The 22143-nt window shown below is 46.0% G+C and overlaps 1 protein-coding gene across 2 annotated transcripts in view; it reads right to left on the bottom strand.

Annotated features, from left to right (window-relative positions):
- LOC139364665 (ATP-citrate synthase) overlaps positions 1–22143 on the bottom strand; it is a 29021-nt gene that overhangs the window by 4882 nt on the left and 1996 nt on the right. Inside the window, exons 2-21 of one of the 2 annotated variants that reach the window (XM_071101594.1) lie at positions 19128–19307; positions 15669–15791; positions 13338–13400; positions 12800–12990; positions 11570–11649; positions 10591–10721; positions 9160–9278; positions 8363–8561; positions 8136–8253; positions 7809–7963; positions 6445–6538; positions 5922–5951; positions 5044–5185; positions 4683–4851; positions 4488–4592; positions 4197–4393; positions 4023–4104; positions 3664–3774; positions 3379–3506; positions 3154–3247 (exon numbers count right to left, since the gene is read on the bottom strand). In XM_071101594.1, coding sequence (XP_070957695.1) covers positions 3154–3247; positions 3379–3506; positions 3664–3774; positions 4023–4104; positions 4197–4393; positions 4488–4592; positions 4683–4851; positions 5044–5185; positions 5922–5951; positions 6445–6538; positions 7809–7963; positions 8136–8253; positions 8363–8561; positions 9160–9278; positions 10591–10721; positions 11570–11649; positions 12800–12990; positions 13338–13400; positions 15669–15791; positions 19128–19286 — 2490 coding nt within the window. In that variant the 5' untranslated portion in view covers positions 19287–19307. The remainder of the gene's footprint in view (positions 1–3153; positions 3248–3378; positions 3507–3663; positions 3775–4022; positions 4105–4196; positions 4394–4487; positions 4593–4682; positions 4852–5043; positions 5186–5921; positions 5952–6444; positions 6539–7808; positions 7964–8135; positions 8254–8362; positions 8562–9159; positions 9279–10590; positions 10722–11569; positions 11650–12799; positions 12991–13337; positions 13401–15668; positions 15792–19127; positions 19308–22143) is intronic. The other variant, XM_071101595.1, reaches the window with a different exon arrangement.

Genomic DNA, 22143 nt, shown 5'->3' on the forward strand with positions numbered 1-22143 from the left:
AACAAGTCCTATACTGGCATAACCTGAAAGACCGCTCAGCAAGGAAGAAGCCACTGCTCCAAAACCACCATAAAAAAGCCAGACTACGGTTTGCAACTGCACATGGGGACAAAGATCGTACTTTTTGGAGAAATGTCCTCTGGTCAGATGAAACAATCATAGAACTGTTTGGCAATAATTTCCATCGTTATGTTTGGAGGAAAAAGGGGGGAGGCTTGCAAGCCGAAGAACATAATCCCAACTGTGAAGTACGGAGGTGGCAGCATCATGTTGTGGGGGTGCTTTGCTGCAGGAGGGACTGGTGCACTTCACAAAATAGATGGCATCATGAGGACGGAAAATTATGTGGATATATTCAAGCAACATCAAGACATCAGACAGGAAGTTAAAGCTTGGTCACAAATGGGTCTTTCAAATAGACAATGACCCCAAGCATACTTCCAAAGTTGTGGCAAAATGGCTTAAGGACAACAAAGTCAAGGTATTGGAGTGGCCATCACAAAGCCCTGACCTCAATCCTATAGAAAATGTGTGGTCAGAACTGAAAAAGCGTGTGCGAGCAAGGAGGCCTACAAACCTGACTCAGTTACACCAGCTCTGTCAGGAGGAATGGGCAAAAATGTACCCAATTTATTGTGGGAAGCTTGTGGAAGGTTACCTGAAATGTTTGACCCCTGACATGTCACATTCTTAAAATAAAGTGGTGATCCTAACTAACCTAAGACAGGGAATTTTTACTAGGATTAAATGTCAGGAATTGTGAAAAACTGAGTTTAAATGTATTTGGCTAAGGTGTATGTAAACTTCTGACTTCAACTAAGTGGATGGCGGCAAATGTTTTACTTTTAAACTCGGACAAAACAGAGATGCTAGTTCTAGGTCCCAAGAAACAAAGAGATATTCTGTTGGATCTGACAAGTAATCTTGATGGATGTACAGTTATCTCAAATAAAATTGAAAGACCTCTGCGTTACTCTGGACCCTGATCTCTCTTTTGACGAACATATCAAGAATATTTCAAGGACAGCTTTTTTCCATCTACGTAACATTGCAAAAATCAAACTTTGTCCAAAAATGAAAAATGAAAATGTATCCATGCTTTTGTCACTTCTAGATTAGACTTCTGCAATGCTCTACTTCCCGGCTACCCGGATAAAGCACTAAATCAACTTCAGTTAGTGCTAAACACGGCTGCTAGAATCTTGACTAGAACCCCAAAAATGGATCATATTACTCCAGTGCTTGGCTCTCTACACTGGCTTCCTGTTAAGGCTAGGGCTGATTTCAAGGTTTTACTGCTAACCTACAAAGCATTACATGGGCTTGCTCCTACCCAGCTTTCCGATTTGGTCCTGCCGTACATACCTACACGTACGCTATGGTCACAAGACGCAGGCCTCCTTACTGTTCCTAGAATTTCTAAGCAAATAGTTGGAGGCAGGGCTTTCTCCTATAGAGCTCCATTTTTATGGAATGGTCTGCCTACCCATGTGAGAGACGCAGACACGGACTTGACCGTTAAGTCTTTATTGAAGACTCATCTCTTCAGTAGGTCCTATGATTGAATGTAGTCTGGCCCAGGGGTATGAAGGTGAACGGAAAGGCACTGGAGCGACAACCACCCTTGCTGTCTCTGCCTGGCCGGTTCCCCTCTCTCCACTGGGATTCTCTGCCTCTAACCCTATTACGGGGGCTGAGTCACTGGCTTACTGGTGCTCTTCCATGCCAACCCTAGGCGGGGTGTGTCACCTGAGTCACTGACGTGATCTTCCTGTGCTGGTTTGTGCCGTGGGGGAGATCTTTGTGGGCTATACTCGGCCTTGTCTCAAGGTAGCAGGCTGGTGGTTGAAGATATCCATCTAGTGGTATGGGGCTGTGCTTTGGCAAAGTGGGTGGGGTTATACCCTGCCTGTTTGGCCCTGTCCGGGGGTATCGTCGGATGGGGCCACAGTGTCTCCTGACCCCTCCTGTCTCAGCCTCCAGTATTTATGCTGCAATAGTTTTCTAGTGTCAGTCTGTTATATCTGGAGTATTTTGCCTGTGTGAAGTGAATGAATTGATCTCTCTCTCTCTAACTCTGAATGATCGGCTATGAAAATCCAACTGACATTTACTCCCGAGATGCTGACCGGTTGCACTCTCTACAACCACTGTGATTATTATTATCTGATTTGGCTTGGGTCCTCAAATCCTCAAAAGGTTCTACAGCTGCACCATCGAGAGCATCCTGACTGGTTGCATCACTTCCTGGTATGGCAACTGAGCGGCCTCCGACCGCAAGGTACTACAGAGGGAAGTGCGAACGGCCCAGTACATCACTGTGGCCAAGCTTCCTGCCATCCCGGACTTCCAAACCAGGCGGTGTCAGAGGAAGGCCCTAAGAATTGTCAAAGACTCCAGCCACCCTAGTCATAGACTGTTCTCTCTGCTACCACACGGCAAGCGGTACCGGAGCACCAAATCTAGGTCCAAGGGGCTTCTAAACATCTTCAACCCCCAAGCCATAAGACTCCTGAACATCTAGTCAAATGGCTACCCAGACTATTTGCATTGCCCCCCCCCCCCCCCCCACACCACTGCCACTCTATGCATAGTCACTTTAAATTAAATCTACCTACATGTACATACTACCTCAACTAACCGGTGCCCCCACACATTGACTCTGTACCGGCACCCCCCTGTATATATTGTTAGCTTTTACTGCTGCTCTTTAATTACTTGTTACTTTTATCTCCTACTCTTGAAACTGCACTGTTGGTTAGGTGCTCGTAAGTAAGCATTTCACTGTAAGGTCTACTACACCTGTTGTATTTGGCGCACGTGACTAATAGAATTGTATTTGAATTTGCTGGTTATCTATGAACGTTTGAACATCTTGGCCATGTTCTGGCACAGCCAGAAGAGGACTGGCCACCCCTCGGAGCCTGGTTCCTCTCTAGGTTTCTTTCTAGGTTCCTGCTTTTCTAGGGAGTTTTTTCTAGCCACCGTACTTCTACATCTGCATTGCTTGCTGTTTGGGGTTTTAGACTGGGTTTCTGTACATCACGTTGTGACATCGGCTGATGTAAACAGGGCTTCATAAATACATTTGATTGATGGGATTGATTGAGGAGACATGAGCCAGCGTGGCACTGACTGGTTGTGATTACTCACCCGGGCCCAAGAGTAGTCCATTGGCACCGTGGGAGGGGGCACCTCCATAGCTGGAACGATGACTCCTTTGCCAACGAGGTCGTCATACACTGATCTGTACATGAGGGTGGGAAACTTCAATTTCACAACAGTGCTTTTGTACATTTATTAAAACGGTCAATTTTACGTTGTGGCTTGGATGTATGTTTTTCGAAACCATATAAGTGTGTGATTTTCTGCACTGACTTGATGACATCTCCCAGCTCGTCAAAGCTCTTGGGTACGAAGGCTCCGGCCTCCTTCAGAGCCAGGTTCTTGGCCACGGCTGTCTCCGAGGCCTGGTTGGCACACGCTCCAGCATGACCAAACTGGACCTGCAGGAGACAGACAGGTGAAATCATAGGAAACCGTCACCAATCCCATAACCAGACCCTTTCTTCCAGTATGCCTACCCTGTAAGTCTCTGTGATATCAATCCAATGACCTTTAACCCCTCCATCCCAAACGCTTCCCGCTGCACATCACACTCACCTCTGAGGAGAACATGGTGGCACAGGTCCCGATGCACCAGCTCACCACAGGCTTGGTGATCCTGCCTGACTTGATGCCCTGGCAGATCGTATACTCCTCTGTGCCGCCAATCTAGAAGGGAGACCAACAGTGCTTTTAAAAGGAAGTCCACACACACACACACACTTGCAGAGGCGAGTATCCAAGCATGGAATTAGTCTGGTCATAGATGTCGACGATAATTAGCTATGCTTGATGAAAATAAACTGATTGTGTTAAAAGGATCAGCTTTATTTTTCTATGGTTAGTTTATACTCAGTGGAGGGGGCCATTAGCAGCAATGATGTAGACGTGTGTGTGTGTGTCTTTCCAATCCTCACCTCTCCCAGCATTACGATCATCTCTACCCCTGGGGTGTCCTGGTACCTCAGCACATGGTCTGTGTAGATTGAGCCTGGGTATCTAATGAAAAAAATAAGCATTAAATATACACACACAGACATACATCAGTAATCTTATCCACCCCATTCACACACACACAGCCACTCTCTTACCGGTCTCCTCCAATGGCCACTCCCTCGTAGACTCCGTCGGTGGTGCGGGAGATGATGTTGTTGAGCTCGTTGGACATGCCTCCAGAGCGGGACACGTAGGCCACACTGCCTGGACGGTACAGCTTAGAGGCCAGGATGTTATCCAGCATGCCCCCGGTGTTCCCGATCTTAAAACAGCCAGGCTTGATCCCTCCAACCTGGCCAAGGGCGCACACACACAGAGTTAGATAAGACACTCTACACCTTTAAAAGCATACTGTAAGTGAGGGGTGTAGAGTAAGAGGGGTCTACCGTTGCCGGGCCGATGATAGTGATACCCTTCTCGTCCGCCCTCTTAATGATCTTCCTGGTCTGGGCTTCAGGGATGCCCTCGGCTATGATGGCGATGGTGTGGATCTGAAAGGGGTGGGAATATGAAGCATTACAGTGGGTCAGATCTACTGCTCTCTCACCATTAGATGACACCCTCTGGATGGCACTACCAACCTGCGGGTACTGCATGGTCTCCATGGTGCTGTCGAAGGCAGAGCGGAGCGAGGCGAAGCTGATGAGCACGTCCACCTCCGGGTGTTTCTTCATGGCGTCGCCCATGTTCTTATAGACAGGCAACAGGATCTCCTTATGGCCCCAGTAGAACTTCTGCTTGTGGTCCCCACTGGAACACACAGACAGTCACAACGTTGAGTATCGAACGATGAACCAGACAAATAAGATAAGCATGTGTGAACGCACAACCACACACACACACAGCTTGTTATTTTCAACACCTCTCTGTGGTCTCGGGGCACGACAGTTAGAGTGGTATACAGGAAGTCGAGAGACAGGAAGTAAAGAAAGAGACACCTACGTGAATGGGTAGACCATGGCAGACACAGAGGGCTCATCCCTGGAGCAGGTGTAGTCAAAGTCCAGCATGCCCTGCACGGCCCGAGTCTGCATGCCCCACACAATGGACTTGGTCTGCTTGCTGAAGAGAGTTGACGCCTTGACTGCAGGGACAGGAACACACAGGGGACAAGGAAGGGAGAGGGACAGGAGGAAAGATGGAGGGAGAGAGAGAGAGATGGAGGGGAAGGTTAACTACAAAATGCAAAGTCACTCAGACAATGAAGAGAGGTTTGGCGTGCACACACACACACACACACACACACACATTTACTCAGAGGGAGAAAAATAGCTTGATCTCCTTATTACTGCACCAGGAGAGAAAGGGCTTTTGACTCACTACAGAGAGGTACGAGCTTTAAAGAAGTCTCTTTCTCTGCTAAGAGGTGTGATAGAGCAGGGCACACAACATCAACAGAAAACACATGGCAGGGCAAACAGTTACTAGACAGTGAAGGAACCAAACACTGACAGCCAGCCGCTGACTGAGACAACACAACCGACAGGAAACCACAGGGGTTAGTGAGACAGAAGCTGAACCCGCAACCATCCAAAACAACATGTTAACACTGTATGTTTCTGGATGTCAGAAACTCCCCTCTAAGGACTACAAATGTGATCAGAAATGTAGTCGTCTATACGTCAACATTGTCTTAGTTGTTCCCCATGGATGAACCATTACAACGCCATAGAAATAAAAGCCACTTCTAGCACAGGCACGTGAGAGAGAGGAGAGGACAGGAGCACATGACCCAGCTCGAGGGCTTCACAAGTGGACTAGGAGGAGAGCCATGTCCCAGGCCCACCCTAGTCAGTCTGTCTGACAGGGGAATGTCCTACCTCCTGGACTGTCTGACGACGCCTGTCGCTCTGTGGCGCCACAACAATAACATAAAAAAAATAAAAACAGAAAAACAATATAATCAATGTTATTACATTCAGAATTTGCCTAGATAATGCCATCCGAAAGGGAAGGTTTTTCACAACAGATGCTGGGCTGATGTGGGCTGTGAGACCCCTAATGGCCACCAGGGGGAGCTGGGACACAGAAACTCACATTTTATGAGAGCAAGGGCTCTCAAGGAAGCCTCTTGCTACCAGGGTTGGGGTCAATTCCATTTCAATTCAGGAAAATAAACAAAATTCCACACTTTCCTAATTAAAAAGCATTGAAGAGCATTTAAATGTCAGTGTACTTCCTGAATTGACTGGAATTTAAATGGAATTGACCCCAACCCGGCTTGTAAAACTGCATTCCATTAAAACGTGGCAAGACTTTTACATAAATACATGAGAAGCATTATTCTTACGTTTCATGTGTGTGTGTGTGTGTGTGTGTGTGTGGTCTCATCAAGGAACTCACCTGGAGGGGCCCCTGACTTGGCCTTCTTGGCAGCAGAGGCCCCGGTGCCAGCCTTGTTCTCAGAGAAGGAGGCTGTCCTGCTGGAGGCTGGGGTCTGGAGAGGACAGAGGAGAGAGGGAAGACAGGAGAAGGAAGAGTTACATTCTGTTGAAGAGCTAATCATGTGAACACCAGCTCTGATGCACACATGCCTTCCTAGAACAGCCTTGATTTGAACGACTTGCCTAAAAACGGTCATGTTTTATTTGCGACAGCACCACATTACCTTCAGACAGACAGACAGAGAGAGAGAGACGGAGACAGAGAGAGAGAGAGAGAGTAGCATGGTGCGAGCTTTACAATGAAGCCTTGTGTGATAAACCTGCAGTGATGCCAGCTGCACAGTAGAGCCCTATGTACAGACTACGTCTGTGGCACAGTAGACTCGTGTTGAACCTGCTTTAAAAACAATCTAAATGCTGGGCACCCCACAGTTTAAATTCATTCAAATTCACTAAACGACATTCAGCTGTGCATGTGTATTTGCTGCTTTCATATTTTTTTCCCCCTTTTGCCCTGACATCAAATGGAAGTGGGTCCCCTTCCCAAAACACACGCATGACCACGGACGCATCTCTCTGAAAGTCCCGGTGCAGCACATTATTACTGGAGCCCTGCAGGCTACAGCACAGGCCTAGTGTATAGTCTCCTGGCTGTCATTTAAAAACCACAGCAGCATACAAAGGCAGGCAACGCTCTACACACAAAGACGCACCTCAGATGACCTCAACGTGCCAGCATGGGAAACACGTCCACCGTGAATCTCAGTGTTTGAAAATCACTGTTTTTAAAATGTTGACATTTTTTGAGGTCATCGGGTGTAACCGTCTTATTTTCATATCATCCCTGTTTGTCTAATAAATCACTGTGTGTGTGTGTTTATTTCGTGAAAAGAACTAGAATTTAAAATGATAATTTATTTCCCTGAGCCTCCTTTTGCCATTGAAATGTGCTGTCTGATCGTGTGGGCGTGCTGAAACAAATGTTAATATATTTACATACAGTCCTGATTAGCAGATAGGATCATCTAGACTCTAGAGCCCACCCCGCTTACCCCTTCAAAGTGTGAGGAAACATATATGCAAATAAATGGTGACTGGTCATTGGTCAGAATAATCAGATCAGATTATCCCACCTGAACAGGCTGAAATTCCAGGCATTTTTTCTCTCCAAAATCTCTTACATTAGAAAGTCATTATCATAATTTTCACAATTTCAGAGTGTTATTCTGGAAATATCCTAAAAAACAGCAACATCACATTTTTGACCGCATTGAAAAATGATAGAATTGCCCTGTAGCTAATTATAAGCCTAGTGTAACTTACTGATGAACTGGCACTGGAGTTGAGCAGGAAGTTGGCGGTGTGGGCGGCGACGGGAGGCTCTTTGGGTATTGGTCGGTGGCCCAGCGCCATGCCGACAATGGCAGTCATGTGAGTCTCTGTGCCGAAGACATGGATGGGGATGCCAGTAGTCTTACCTATGGAAACATGGCACACACACACACACACGTCTTCAGAAGGTCGAGTGTGTCAATCAAAGCTAAAAAAAATAGCATTGGCTTGACATTTATCACAGAGGAAATTAGGAGAAATACAAGACCATGAACATCTCTTGCTAAAGGTACTTTTATTTATTGTGGAGCTACTCACCCACTTCGCCCATGACCCTGAGGCCTTCCTGGTAGTTGGGGCCCCCACGGCGGACAAATATGGTGATCTCATGCTCCTTTATGGGGCCCTGGTAGTCCCGAATGGCTCGGACAATGCCCTGGAAACCAGACAAGAGTGGATCTCAGAGTAGCCTAACGCTAGGAGAATCTAAATCACAATTGCTTCAGATATTGTGTTCAGCTCTGTGGATACATTTTTATATCTACCTTAAATGTGGCTGCAACGTTAGTGAAGTTTGCAATGCTTCCTCCGATGATCAGGACTTTTCCTTCGGGGTGTTTCTCGCGGGTCATCAGGGACAGGATGGTCTTGGCATAGTCATAGGTCTGCTGTTCGCTGGGCGCTCCTGAATACTCCCCGTAATTGGCCAGCTCGTCAACTCCACCCAGGTCACAGATGGTGTCACTGTGTAGGAGGGATCCCATTGGATAAAAACACACAAACACAGGGGTGCAGGGGACAATACACACAATCACCTCAAGAAAACCTACAGTATACTGTACATTCAGTAGAGTAGTGCATTGTGAAAGTTGAATTAGATCAACCAAGTCTCTCTCTCTCCCAGTCTGTCAACACTGCTAAAACAATCTATACAGACACTAGTCCAATCCACAGAAGCATTCAGTCACAGTAGGCGTGTCTGTGTACGTTATGCCTCATGCCCCTGACAGACGGAAGGCTCCTCATTCCTCCAGACTCTCGTTAAGAGGATCTCATTTAGCTCTCTGCAGAACAAGCAGCAGCGTCTGGTCTCGGCTGCGCCATCAATCTGATTGTTGCATCACTAGCTGGTGCACTCGCCTAGTGCCAAACCCAATAACAACCGAGGTAGCGTAGCCTAGGAGCCAGCCAGAAACTAAGCTAACAGGGCCATTAGCAACACCACAATGAAAGAATATGGGAGTGTTGAGAGAAACTCCAAACATGTTATTGGTAGCATTGTTTGGCATGCTGAGGTGAAGACGCATGGCTGAGATTGAGACATTGTGATTGGCGACTCTACCTGTAGACGACGGAAGCCCCTCCTCCTGCCACCATGGTCCAGATTCTGCCACGGGGGTTGAGCAGGGTGAGTTTGAGACTGGCACCACTCTTGGCATCCAGGTCTGCAATATAGGCCTCCTGCCAGAGCCAAAGGGGAGGTTTAGCTGAAGGTTCAGTGGGGGTAGTGGGAACGCACGGTTTCCTGACTGCAGCAGGGATCAGGCCATCAGTTTGTGAGCACCACTTCATTAGGCTGTAATACCCCACTCATGTCGTTCCCTTTTCAAACTCATTTCATCCTGGTTCAACGACAGAGGATAAACATCTCTGGTAGCCCAGGTCCACACTTTCAAATATGAATGTTTCTCCTCATATTTAAAAATAAAAAATGATGTGCACCTGCTCATGTGGGATGTTCCTGTGTGGTGAAACACTCATTTCTGATACTATTGGGAAAATAAGATACATGGACATTTCCAGGCAGTAAAAACAGCCTGCTGCCAATCAGAGCTGGTTGTTTGTGACAGCGAGGGACACAGCTGGAGACACACCCAATCAAAGGCACCCGCTGGTACCGTGGCTCCACCCCAGACTGACAGCAGGCCCGTCTGGTGCCGACAGCACCCAGACAGACCCTCTGTCTCAAAGCAGCTCAGACCCACACACACACACAGAGAGACCATTAACCATACTGCCAAAAACAACTATCAAAGCACAAGCCAATTAAATAATCAATAAAGACACAAAACACTGGTCTAACACTTTAAATCTAGAAAGAAACGGAGACAAATTACACAATATCTAGGTATAGAATCATAACGTCTAATGAGGTCACTACATCCCTGTTGTCCCTGTAGCCCTCCACCCTGACAACCGTCGCTACTGGGGTGTGCTATGGTATCGCCATGGAGAGAAGGTACTAACTCAGTATGAGTCAAGGCTGATTATTCTCTGTGCTAGTCACTCCCCCAGTCCCTTTCCTGATCAACATCCCTCTCCGTAGCTGGGACAGCCAGAGGACTCATAAAATAGTCATGGAAGGAACGGAAACCTTGATCACTGTAAAGGTGTGCATCTAGTCAGCAAAAATAACTAATGAGGAACCCGATACAGCATGTAGATCTGTGATTCTTCTGCAGATTAACTTAGTTAAGTAGGAGGCTTATTTGAAAAGATATTTCAAGTCAGGGTTGGGGTCAAATCCATTTCAATTCCAGAAGTACACTTGAAAATCATGGCAGAGAATTTGAATTTCAAGGAGGAAAATGTTGAATTGGATTTACTTTCTGAATTGACCCAAACTCTGGTCTTTACATGATACACAATTACTTGTAAAGCGATTGTATAATATGTTAGGACTTCCTTGAAACTGCCCTTATCCTTCTAGTTCCTTCTATGTAACAAAATGGACATAGCAGCCTCTGGCTAGCAATCAGGTGATTGTCCTCACCTCAGGGTAGGCCTCCCTGCCAAAGGGAGGAGGGAACTCCACGTCGCCCCACTTGGCCTTACAGAGGTAGTCCGCCGTGGCATCTATCTTAGCCGCCATGTCCAGCACAAACACGCCATCCTTCGTGACCACTGGGAGAAGGAAACAGAGAGAGGGACACGACAAGGCAAATAGAAGCACGTTAGCCCGGGGCATTGTAGGGTTAAATACAGAAGGAAGGAACCACATCCTCTTATTGACATTCACTTGGCTTCTTCCACTCTGATTGAATCAGAGTACTGTTCTCCATCTGTACCTCACTGCTTCCATCCTACCTAAGTGGATTTGTTCTGGGGTCAGGTATGGTTGGAAACGGCACGGTTTTGTTTAGATAAACACTGACACTGTGTGTTCGTTTGTTTAGTTTCCACAGAAACCTGCTGGTCTCCAGCAGTGCCACTGCGGGGGTGATCTCTAAAATAGAACGCAGGGGAAATGAGAGAGGACCATGTACACCCCCAGGGGGCGTCCTAACCTCCCTAGTCCCTACTCACACTGCAGGAAGGGGAGATTGGAGAGGCAGGGGGTGTGGGGGAGACATCAAAGCAGGAGGGGAGGTCTCAGCAGCCCCAGTCCTCTCCCCTCCACAGGAACAGCTGCCACGGGGCATATAACCTGGTACTGATGACCAATTACACCCTGATAAAACACACTGCAGTCATCCAACAGCAGGAACATTAATTATTGAACCAGTTTCCCCCCTCAGAATTAGAATGTTGTAATGAACTTCTGCTCCTCTATATGTTTTCCTACAAGGAGATGTTTTTAGATTCCGTCAGATCTTTATCCCCCCCCCCCCCAAACCAAGTCATTCTATGACAAAATGATGAGGCTGTGAGTGTTTGTCTGGATGAGGGAGTTGTTCAGAGCATCATGTTTAGGCTGTGGTAGGAGGTTGGTAGGAGTGTTGGATGTGGTAGGATTGTATTACAGGACCTACCCAGTGGGTTGATCTCAAGGTAGGTGAAGTACAGGTCTTCATACAGGTTGAACAATCCAACGATGAAACTGGCCAGAACCCTGCAGGAAGAAATAACCAGCCAACAAAAACTGTTTTATAGCTACACCTTGACCTTTTAACTTTCCCTAAAACGCAGACAGACCCTTTCTCGTCCTTAGTATGTGCAGGGAAATAAATAATGGTTCAGTGGAAGATCTGCCAACTGACTATTCATTCTAATTCATTTCCCTTAGTGATAGAAGTTTCCTTTCAAACAGTGAGTCACACCCTTTATATAACACTAAATCCATAAAAACCAGAGCCAACATTAATAAGGAAGAAGTGAAGGAAAGAGGGAGGGGTGGAGGCAGTGTTGGAGGAGGATCTAATTTACTCCCTCCTCCTCCTGTCCAAACAGATGGGTGGCTGTGGTGGGGGCAGTATTTCTTCCTCTCTCCCTGCCTGCCTGTCTGTCAGCTGTGCAGGCAGCTCTGTGGCCTTGTGACCACGTCAGTCTCCTGTCTGTCAGGAGGGCTACTCTAGCTACCAGGAGAACCCTGGCCTCAGGGAGTGAGGGGGTCAGGCCCGACACATTGCACCCACAGTGACTAAGCTCATCTCCTACTGACAGGTTCTGATGGGCCCACAGCTCCGTTCGGGGATCCAAAGGAGGGAAGAGGGTGAGGGGGGGTGAACAGTGCAGAGCCATCTTCCTCAATGTCAGCCGAGACTGTGGTGAGCCCAGCCCCAGGCCCTGCCTGCCTTCACAGAGAGCATTTTGGAGCGAAGGGGGGGGCACTGTATCACGCCCATCAAAATAAACGTCAGGCTCCGGGGACGGGCTCAGAATAAGGCTAAGGGGGATGAAAGGAGGGGGATGATCGAAGAAAGGTGAGCTCGTAGTGGAGGGAGTTTGTCATTTCCCTAATGGAACTCACCCTCCTCCTCCTTCTCCCTCCAGCATTACTGCATTATCACAGAGTACCTCCCCATCGCTTTCCCCTCTCTGTTTTGTAGTGAGTGGTGCTGCCATTGCTTGCCAGCCAGCTTTAGTTTTACGCAACAACAACAGGTTCTCTCTAACCCTCCACTTCCTCAGAATGAACGAGGTTCTCTCCCATAAACACACATTTTATTCATCTAGTATCCTGTTATTTCAGCGTGCAAATTCTCTCCCTTACAAAGTAGAAATCTGTTTTGAAATGAATGCACTGTCTTCGCGCCACTCACGCTCTTTTGTCCGCAGCGACATGGGTCAGGAGCTGTTTCCTCACTGCGTCTTCAGTCAGCTTCTCGTCCACTCCTACCAGAAGCTTACTGGCCTTAGCGTCCACATCCCCCACGTCTACCCCTCCTTCATGGTGGAACAACACGTAGTCTCCCTCCCGTGTGGCGTAGATACACACGTAGAACTCCTCTTCCTGAGGGATAGGGAGACACACACCGGTCAGTTATAGGCGACCAGAGACGCCATAGAAGCCATTTGGGTTCATTCACTCCAAAACTATCTTCATCACCCGTTTTCGTTCTGTACTTAAAAGTGCTCAATCCTGACAACTTGACTGCTGACATGCATCACCGTTTGGGATGGCATCAACAGTGGACAAATGGATAAAATACTATAGTATCGTTTCTTTGGTGAACTATCCCTTTAAAAAGTACCTCACACAACTCATGAATAAAATGAAAGTAAGTTGGAAAACCTGTTCGGCTGCAGTCCTCTGTGAGGTAGCTAGACTAGAGAAATCGCATCATGTAGATAGTTCACCTGCTTGTGGGCTACGAATGGCTCGATGAGGAAGTTCTTCAGGATCCCCTTTGCTTTTCCCACCTGAGAAACACACACACACACACAGCACTTATTTAGAAGCTCACAGACAGACATTGTGTTGGGGAGAAATAGAGAATTGATGGAGCAAAAAGGCAGCATTTCATTTGGCAAAACCATCATTGATTCCCACAGGAGACTACAACGCTATAATGACTATTACTCTGAGCAGTTGAAGTGAGCCAGCTGTAGCGAGTCAGGAGGATCCATCATAACGCAACACTGCACTTGTTTACAGGTACGCCCTCAGGACTAATAGAGGGAGAGAAGCAGAGAGAGAGAAAACGAGAGAGGGAGGCTATAAAAAGCAGTATGAATGAACACACCGCAAGGCCCCAAAGTGAACACAAAGTGGCCACAGAGCAGACACAAACTAAATAGTCAGGCCACGGGACAAGAAAGTGTAGTTGAATAAAGCCTGAAAAAAGGAGGCCCAAAACTGACAGAGGATGACGTCCACACAGAGCAGCGGTCTAGTAATAGTCCTAGGTGAAACGAGAGCTCATTTAGCTGTCTGTCACACTGCCTGTGTTAAAAGGTCCCCACACATAAAACAACCAGGGACTGCCCGGGAGAGCAGTCAGCCGACAGAAGAAAAGAAAAAAGAAGGGAGAAAAAGGAGAAGGTTGACATTTCCGAGAGATGGAATAAAAAGGAGGGACGATGAAGGGAGAAAAGAGGCCATCTGATTAAAGACGAGCTGAGGCCAAACTAGCCTGAAATAATCTCCATACTGATTCTCTCACTGCTCCCTAGAGAACGAGGGAGGAGACGGCAGAAGAGGGGTGAAAAGGTTGGAGGAATATATTGATTAAGGAGCTCAAAAAGTTTTTTTTTTTTTTTACGTAGAAAAGGTGAAACATGATTGAAGTTTTACACAAACTTTAAAGTAGTGACCAAAAAAAAGGGGTCAATTCAACTGATATGATGCATAATAACCACTGACAGTTTCACACCCATTCGCCTGGTAACACATGAACTCTCCTGGTTACACCCTATCACTGAGGGACGCTATGTAGTCAAAGAGTGGGGGAAATAGCCAGGCGAGGAGTCATCAACCTCTGGGAATAGTGATTTGATAAGCTGGGGAGAAACAGAGTGATGGGTTGTGAGAGGAGAGCGAGAACAAAAAGTTGAGCTGACAGACTAAATTGTTCACAGTTACTGAACTCTACACCACCTCTTCTCTCTCGTCCGGACACAACACCCTGTCTCTTTCAGACACACACACACACACTATAGAATGTCATTCACTTACACAAATAACACATACTGTAGCATAATACCCAGTACCACCCTCTAATCTCAATATCCAGCTACTGCACAAGCACCTACCTACACACACACACAGATTCTGTGTTGTAGATATGTGGTAGTAGAGTAGAGGTCTGAAAGAACACACTTAATGTGTTGTGAATGTATTGTACTCTTTTTTTTAAATGGTATAACTGCCTTCATTTCGCTGGACCCCAGGAAGAATAGCTGCTGCTAAGAGGGATCCGTAGTAAATACAAATACACTAACTATCCCATATACAGCTACCCAAAAACACATCTAAGCAATGAAAACACACAACATATTGTGAAACATGTTCTATAACTGTAACAAGTTAACCAGATTCTAAAATAACAGCAACAGCTGTTCAAGCCAGTCGAAACAAATGGATTAATCCAGATCGACACCATCTTAACAACAGTGAATTCATTTATTTCTTATTGATGGTCTCCAGCAGCGACTGACGTTTTCATCTAAAATGTCTGGCCAGTGATATATCCAGCAGCCCACATCTGCCTGCCTCTAACGCAAGCCCGCGCACACTCACTCCCTCGCATAGCCCATGGTTTATGAAGCACACAAACATGTACGTGACACACAGAGTGATGGACCTACTGTAGCGTGCTCGGCTTACAACGAAACCCGTTTACTCACAGGCAGGACTCTCCGTTCTCGGCTGACTGGCTTGATTGACTAGCACCTGACCGAGAGCCGATTAGCAATCTGTGCAGCTCTGGAGGCAAGCGTTTAACATGCATCAAAACAAACACACTTAACTTGGATGGGTAGTACTAGTGGCCATGGGAAAGAGGGGATGAAGAGAGAAATAAGAGAAAAAAGAGAGAGGGCTGAGTGGAACCAAATGCTCTGCAGGTAGACAGAGTAAACAGTGAGCAGAGTGAAAGAGTTCACTACAGTGCAGACTGAAGTGCCTTGTGGGAGATGGGTTTCAATGTGCATGACCAGGAATGTGTGTGTGTGTGCACAATGACCTACCATGGTCTCTCTCATGAGGTGGGTCTTCAGCCACTCTCGGACACCTTTCAGGTCCAGGTTGACACCTACCAGTCCCAGCTTCCCCCGTCGCTTGATCAGCTGGTCCGGCTTCACTACCAGCCGCTAGGGACCAGACAACACGGGTCGAACTGTTAGCATCACAACACCAGGATAATGGACATAAAGTGACTGTGATTTAGTGATCATCCTTAGACTAGACTACCCATGACAGGATAACGTAGTTCGCCTCACATTAACAAATTGCTCATTTGTTGTTTATGATAACAGGTTATATGCCGACGATGACGTTTAGGTGTGGCGCAAACGGGCGAGTTCACTTCAGGTATCATTATACACTTCAAATCCTCAGCATTTGAAGCCCATCTTGATCAGAACTATATCTGTAGATCAGGAGGTAGGTTTCCGGATCCTCCCTCAAATCAAAGTTTATTGGTAGCGTACACAGATTTGCAGATGTTGTCGCTGTTGCAGCGAAAATGCTTGTGTTTGTAGCTCCAGCAGTGCAGTAACACAAACATATTGCAAAAAAGTACAAATAAATAAATATCAGAACGAGTCTGGAATATTACATATAGTGCATCCGGGAAAGTATTCAGACCCCTTGACCTCTTCCACATTTTGTTACGTTACAGCCTTATTCTAAAATTGATAAAATAAAAACATTTCCTAAATCAACATACAATACCCCTTAATGACAAAGTGAAAACAGGTATTTTGACATTTTTACAAATGTATAATTTTAAAACATTTTAAAACACACAAATACCTTATTTACATAAGTATTCAGACTTCGCTATGAGACTAAATTTTGCTCAGGTGCATCCTGTTTCTATTGATCATCCTTGGGATGTTTCTAAAGCTTGATTGGAGTGCATTTGATGGTAAATTCAATTGATTGGACATGATTTGGAAAGGAACACACCTATATATATATATATATATATATATATATATATATATATATATATATATATATTTTTTTTTTTAAAACACACATATATATAAAACACACACCTTTATATAAAAGAAACGTCCTCTCACTGTCAATTGCATTTATTTTCAGCAAACTTAACATCTATTTGTATGAACATAACGAGATTCAACAACTGAGATATAAAACTGAACAAGTTCCACAGACATGTGACTAACAGAAATTGAATAATGTGTCCCTGAACAAAGGGGGGGCAAAATCAAAAGTGTGGCCACCAGCTGCATTAAGTACTGCAGTGCATCTCTTCCTCATGGACTGCACCAGATTTGCCAGTTCTTGCTATGAGATGTTACCTCACTCTTTCACCGAGACACCTGCAAGTTCCCAGACATTTCTGGGGGGGGGGGAATGGCCCTTGCCCTCACCCTCCGATCCAACAGGTCCCAGACGTGCTCAATGGGATTGAGATCCGGGCTCTTCAATTGCCATGGCAGAACAATGACAGTTCTGTCTTGCAGGAAATCACACACAGAATGAGCAGAATAGCTGGTGGCATTGTCATGCTGGAGGGTCATGTCAGGATGAGCCTGCAGGAAGGGTACCACATGAGGGAGGAGGATGTCTTCCCTGTAACGCACAGCTTTGAGATTGCCTGCAATGACAACAAGCTCAGTCCGATGATGCTGTGGACACACCGCCCCAGACCATGACGGACCATCCACCTCCAAATCGATCCCGCTCCAGAGTACAAGCCTCGGTGTAACAATCATTCCTTCGACGATAAACGCAAATCCGACCATCACCTCTGGTGAAACAAAACCGCGACTCGCTAGTAACCAAAAAAACAAATCAAAATCTATTTGAGATTCTTCAAAGTAGCCAAGAGTGTGCAAAGCTGTCATCAAGGCAAAGGGTGGCTACTTTGAAGAATCTGAAATATAAATATATTTAGATTTGTTTAACACTTTTTTGGTTGCTACATCATTCCATATATGTTATTTCATAGTTTTGATGTCTTCACTATTATTCTACCACGTATAAAATAGTAAAATTGAAGAAAAACCCCTGAACGAATAAGTGTGTCCAAACTATTGACTGGCACTGTATATATTTGTATTTAACTAGGCAAGTCAGTTAAGAACAAATTCTCATTTACAATGACGGCCTACCCTGGTCAAACCCTAACCTGGACAACGTTGGGCCAATTGTGCGCCACCCTAAGGGACTCCCAATCACAGCCGGTTGTGACACAGCTTGGAATTGAACCAGGGTCTGTAGTGACGCCTCTAGCACTGAGATGCAGTGACTTAGACCGCTGCGCCACTCGGGAGCCCACTATATAGACAGTATATGAATAGAAAAGGTGTGTACAGCAGTAGTTATAGGGGATGAGCCATGACTAGAAAACAGTATATACATATGATGTAGGTAAAACAGTATGTAAACATTATTGAAGTGACCAGTGTTCAGTCAATCTATGTACATAGGGCAGGAGTCACTAAGTTGCAGGGTAGAGTACTGGGTGGTAACCGGCTAGTAACAGTGACTACGGTGGTGGTGACTGTTCAACACTGTTGGCCTGGCGATTGAAGCTGTTTATCAAAAGTATCTCGGGTCCCTCCTTCCATTCCTCCATCCTCCCCCTGGCTGCTACCTCTCTTGGGTTAATCAGAGATGGAGAGAGAAGTGACTTTATGAGACTTGAGCCATTATCATCTGGAGTGCTGCCAGTAAAACCAGGCAGAGAGGGCCCAGGGAGAAAGTTAATGTAATTTCCTAATCAATCCTGTCACACCGGTTCATGTGTATCTGGGCCTACACCCGCCCTCCTCTATCCTTCTCGGACGGACGGACGGACAGACATATTTTACCCTGGGAGATGAGTCATACTGTAATTCCATTAGACCCCTCTTTCTCCCAGACTCCTCCATCTCTGAGGTAATTATGACTGCTCTTAAAGAGAGTGTCTCCTCCCATTGTGGATGTCATTTCTTTTATTCCTCCTGATGCATTCCGATGACGATGCGGACATTCATTCTCCTCTACATTGACCTTGCTTCATGTACGTTTTTACTGCCAGAAGAGTGGCTGGAATGAAGATGGGCCTGCTAGCCAGGACGTTAGGGTCCTAACAAGAGCCAGGAGACCACTCTACTCTCTCTTCCATTAGCCTAAGTGATTGTGTCCGCAAACAAAATGTAGCATTTCACACAGGCTGCAGTCGGGGAAGGTGGCTGCTGTGATAGTCATGGAGACAGATTTATGACTATAAATGTAGCCAAACTGAATATACTGACTGCAATGTAATGTAATCCTTGTTTTGAGCAAACAGTTAACCTTGCGTGGGTCAGTCATCCTTATGAAGAAATAGTTGATGTCTGAAAAGACAGTCGTGCCATTGACCGTTGGTGATTGAATGACATAAGAGCTGCTGTTAAGACATAGGTACTAGGTCGGTATTTGGTTCTAAAGAAAAATGGGCCTTCGATGGGCCAGTTATTCCTTACCTCAGTGAGCAGCCAGGGGTGGTCCTGTGCCAGCCGGTCAAAGTCGGTCTCGGTCGTCACGTTGGCATAGCGGAAGCGGTTCTGGACCGCTGCAGATGTACAGATATACTTATAGAGGAACTCCTTCCCCGTCTGCTCCGAGATGGCTTTGGCAGACATGGTAGATCAGAGAACAGTGGTCTGAGAGGAGAGAGAGAGGGAGAGAGAGAGACAGGTCAAAAGCGAGAGATTAGGTAAACCCGATTATAACCACAGGTGCATACCAGTACAGGGTGACTAGCTTAAGTATAAGATATTCTAGTTCCCAAATATGACACATCAGAGAGGATAGGGCCAGCCTTTAACAACAGCAGCCTCTTACATGATAATTATGGTATATAGTGAGCTATTCATTTGCACACAAACTGCAGATCGGAGGTCTCTATCTATGTTGTAGGATCTGCCCCGTCATCTCTTCAGTATGCTATCCTTTATTGGCCCAGCTATTAAATAAAAAAAACCTTGTCCAGGCAGGCAGTGATGCTGAGGCTAAGTTGATTAGCCCAGGTCTAGGATCTGCACTCTAATGGAGTAATGAGCCCTCATCTGGCTGCCAAACAAATCAGGTGAACTCCTAGACAGACACACAGCTTTAATCACCAGAGACAGCACAGAGAGGGGGCCTGGAGTTTGTGTAGAGGACAATAACCAGACAAACACACACACACACACACTCGATAAAACAACCTTCAGAGAGCCTGATGCATTGCTGTCTCAAAACAAACACAGAGAAACAATCACCCACACATAGACACACCTTGAACCTACTGCTATTGAATAAAGGGTGTAGTCAGTGTTTGTAGTGCTAGGGATAAACAGTTGGTAAAAGGACATCACACCAGAAGGAGAGGACTCTCTACTATGAACTACACATTATGAGACGTGTCAGTGTCAGACGTGCAGCCTCATACACAAACAAGATAAGCCTGATGGCCCGATTGTCAGACTACAGTGATGTCATGGTCGCGTGTATAAACCCTGTAACGGGTGAAGGGTCGTCCTGGTATGATGTGGTGACCCGGAACTCCATACTTGGGATATTGAGGATATTCCCAAGAGACTATGAAAGGCAGCTGTCTGTCAACACACATGTATAAAAATCATACATGAGATATTTGGAGAGGGTCAGGACAAAGGATTTGATCCTTCTTAAAATGAACATTTAATTATTATTCATTATACAGCAGAATGTGGTACTTGGATGTCCAGACTCACAGTACCAAACGTGACCAACCCCCATCCTCCACCACACATTGGATGCACCCTCGTTATCCCCCAGCCCCCCTCCATTTCCTTCCACCAGCACAATGTGGCAATTCTGTTGTTATTGATCTGGCCTTGGTTTCCTGATACACTCACTAGGCAGTGCGTTATCATTGCTTTTTACCACAGACCAGATGGATATCAATGATGACAAATGTGTCCCATTACTGTGCTGATACAAACCCACTCAGGTCACTAGTCTCCGTAATATCACTACTAAGAAATTGACAATAAAAGAATAAGTTGCTCTTCAGTATTCTTGCAGTGATGGACCACCCAGTCAACTTGCCCTCTGTGTCCTTCATCAGATAAAGAGCCCTGTGGCCTCCTGAGTGGCGCAGTGTTGCAGCGTCACTATAGCCTGGGGTCCGATCCCAAGTGGGTGCTAAGAAGCATAGCCCCTCTCCAGAGCCCGTTGGGGTGTTGCAGCAATAAGACAAGATGGTAATTGGAGAGCATTTGGAAGTCACGAAAAAGGGGGTAGAATTCAGATAAAGAGCCTGGTATATCTACCAGAGAAGGCTTTGCTCTGGGCTGCTGCCCTGCTAGCCCTTGATTAGATAAATGAATGGAGGTGGTGTTGGAGCATCTTCAGTATCAATCCCTCTTCTTCCTGAGTCACTATAGCTCTGGTCCAAGGCCAATATAACACTGGATGGGAGGAGAGACAGACTCACTACAGTAGATCTGTCTATTTCCTCTCTGCTAGCAGCTTGTCAGCGCTATTAAATATCACCCCTCCTCGCCAACATAAATGATCCAGCACGGATAACATTGATCAAGAGTGGTTGAAGCACGCAAACACACACGGATGAAGGCACACACACACACCAGAAAATATGCATATCACACACACACTTATCAAAACCACTGACACCTACAGCAGAAACACAGGCTTCTTTTGATAAAAATATTTTTTACATTTTTTTAAAGCACTGTCTTTCACAGCACTGAAGTCGGAATGCAATTAACCTTAACCTGGCATGGTCCCCTACACCTCCAGATTGCCTTCCCTTATACTACAATAACACCGAAACATCTGCACCTGGTTCTGACAGGTAGAAATTACAAAAATACTTCAGTGCTTCAAAAATTTAAAGAAGCATCTGTCTGCCTGCTAGAGAAGATATCTGTTCTGGACTAATGAACATGGGGAAAGCAAGGAAGTGCTTTCAAAAAAGCAAGAGCTGTGTTTTGAGAGTGGACTAATAATGCATGATTTGTGTCAATTAAGATTCTCTATGAATCGGATTCCAAGTTTATTAAAATGCATGATCACTTGAACATTCTGACTTAAATAGAAAACCTAAGGCAAAGGTAGCTGAACTAAATGACTATTGCCCCATGGCACTCACTTCTGTCATCGTGAAGTGCTTTGAGAGAATAGTCAAGGATCATATCACCTCCACCTTACCGGTCACCCCAGACCCACTTCAATTTGCGTACTGCCCCAATAGGTCCACAGATGATGCAATCGCCATCACACTGCCCTGTCCCATCTGGACAAGAAGAATACCTATGTAAGAATGATGTTCATTGACTACAGCTCAGCATTCAACACCATAATAGCCTCCAAACTCATCATTAAGCTTGAGTCCCTGGGTCTCGACCCCGCCCTGTGCAATTGGGTCCTGGACTTCCTGATGGGCGGCCCCCAGGTGGTGAAGGTAGGAAACAACATCTCCACTTCGCTGATCCTCAACACTGGGGCCCC

This window comes from Oncorhynchus clarkii, chromosome 13, assembly GCF_045791955.1.
Source record: "Oncorhynchus clarkii lewisi isolate Uvic-CL-2024 chromosome 13, UVic_Ocla_1.0, whole genome shotgun sequence".
Taxonomy (NCBI): domain Eukaryota; kingdom Metazoa; phylum Chordata; class Actinopteri; order Salmoniformes; family Salmonidae; genus Oncorhynchus; species Oncorhynchus clarkii.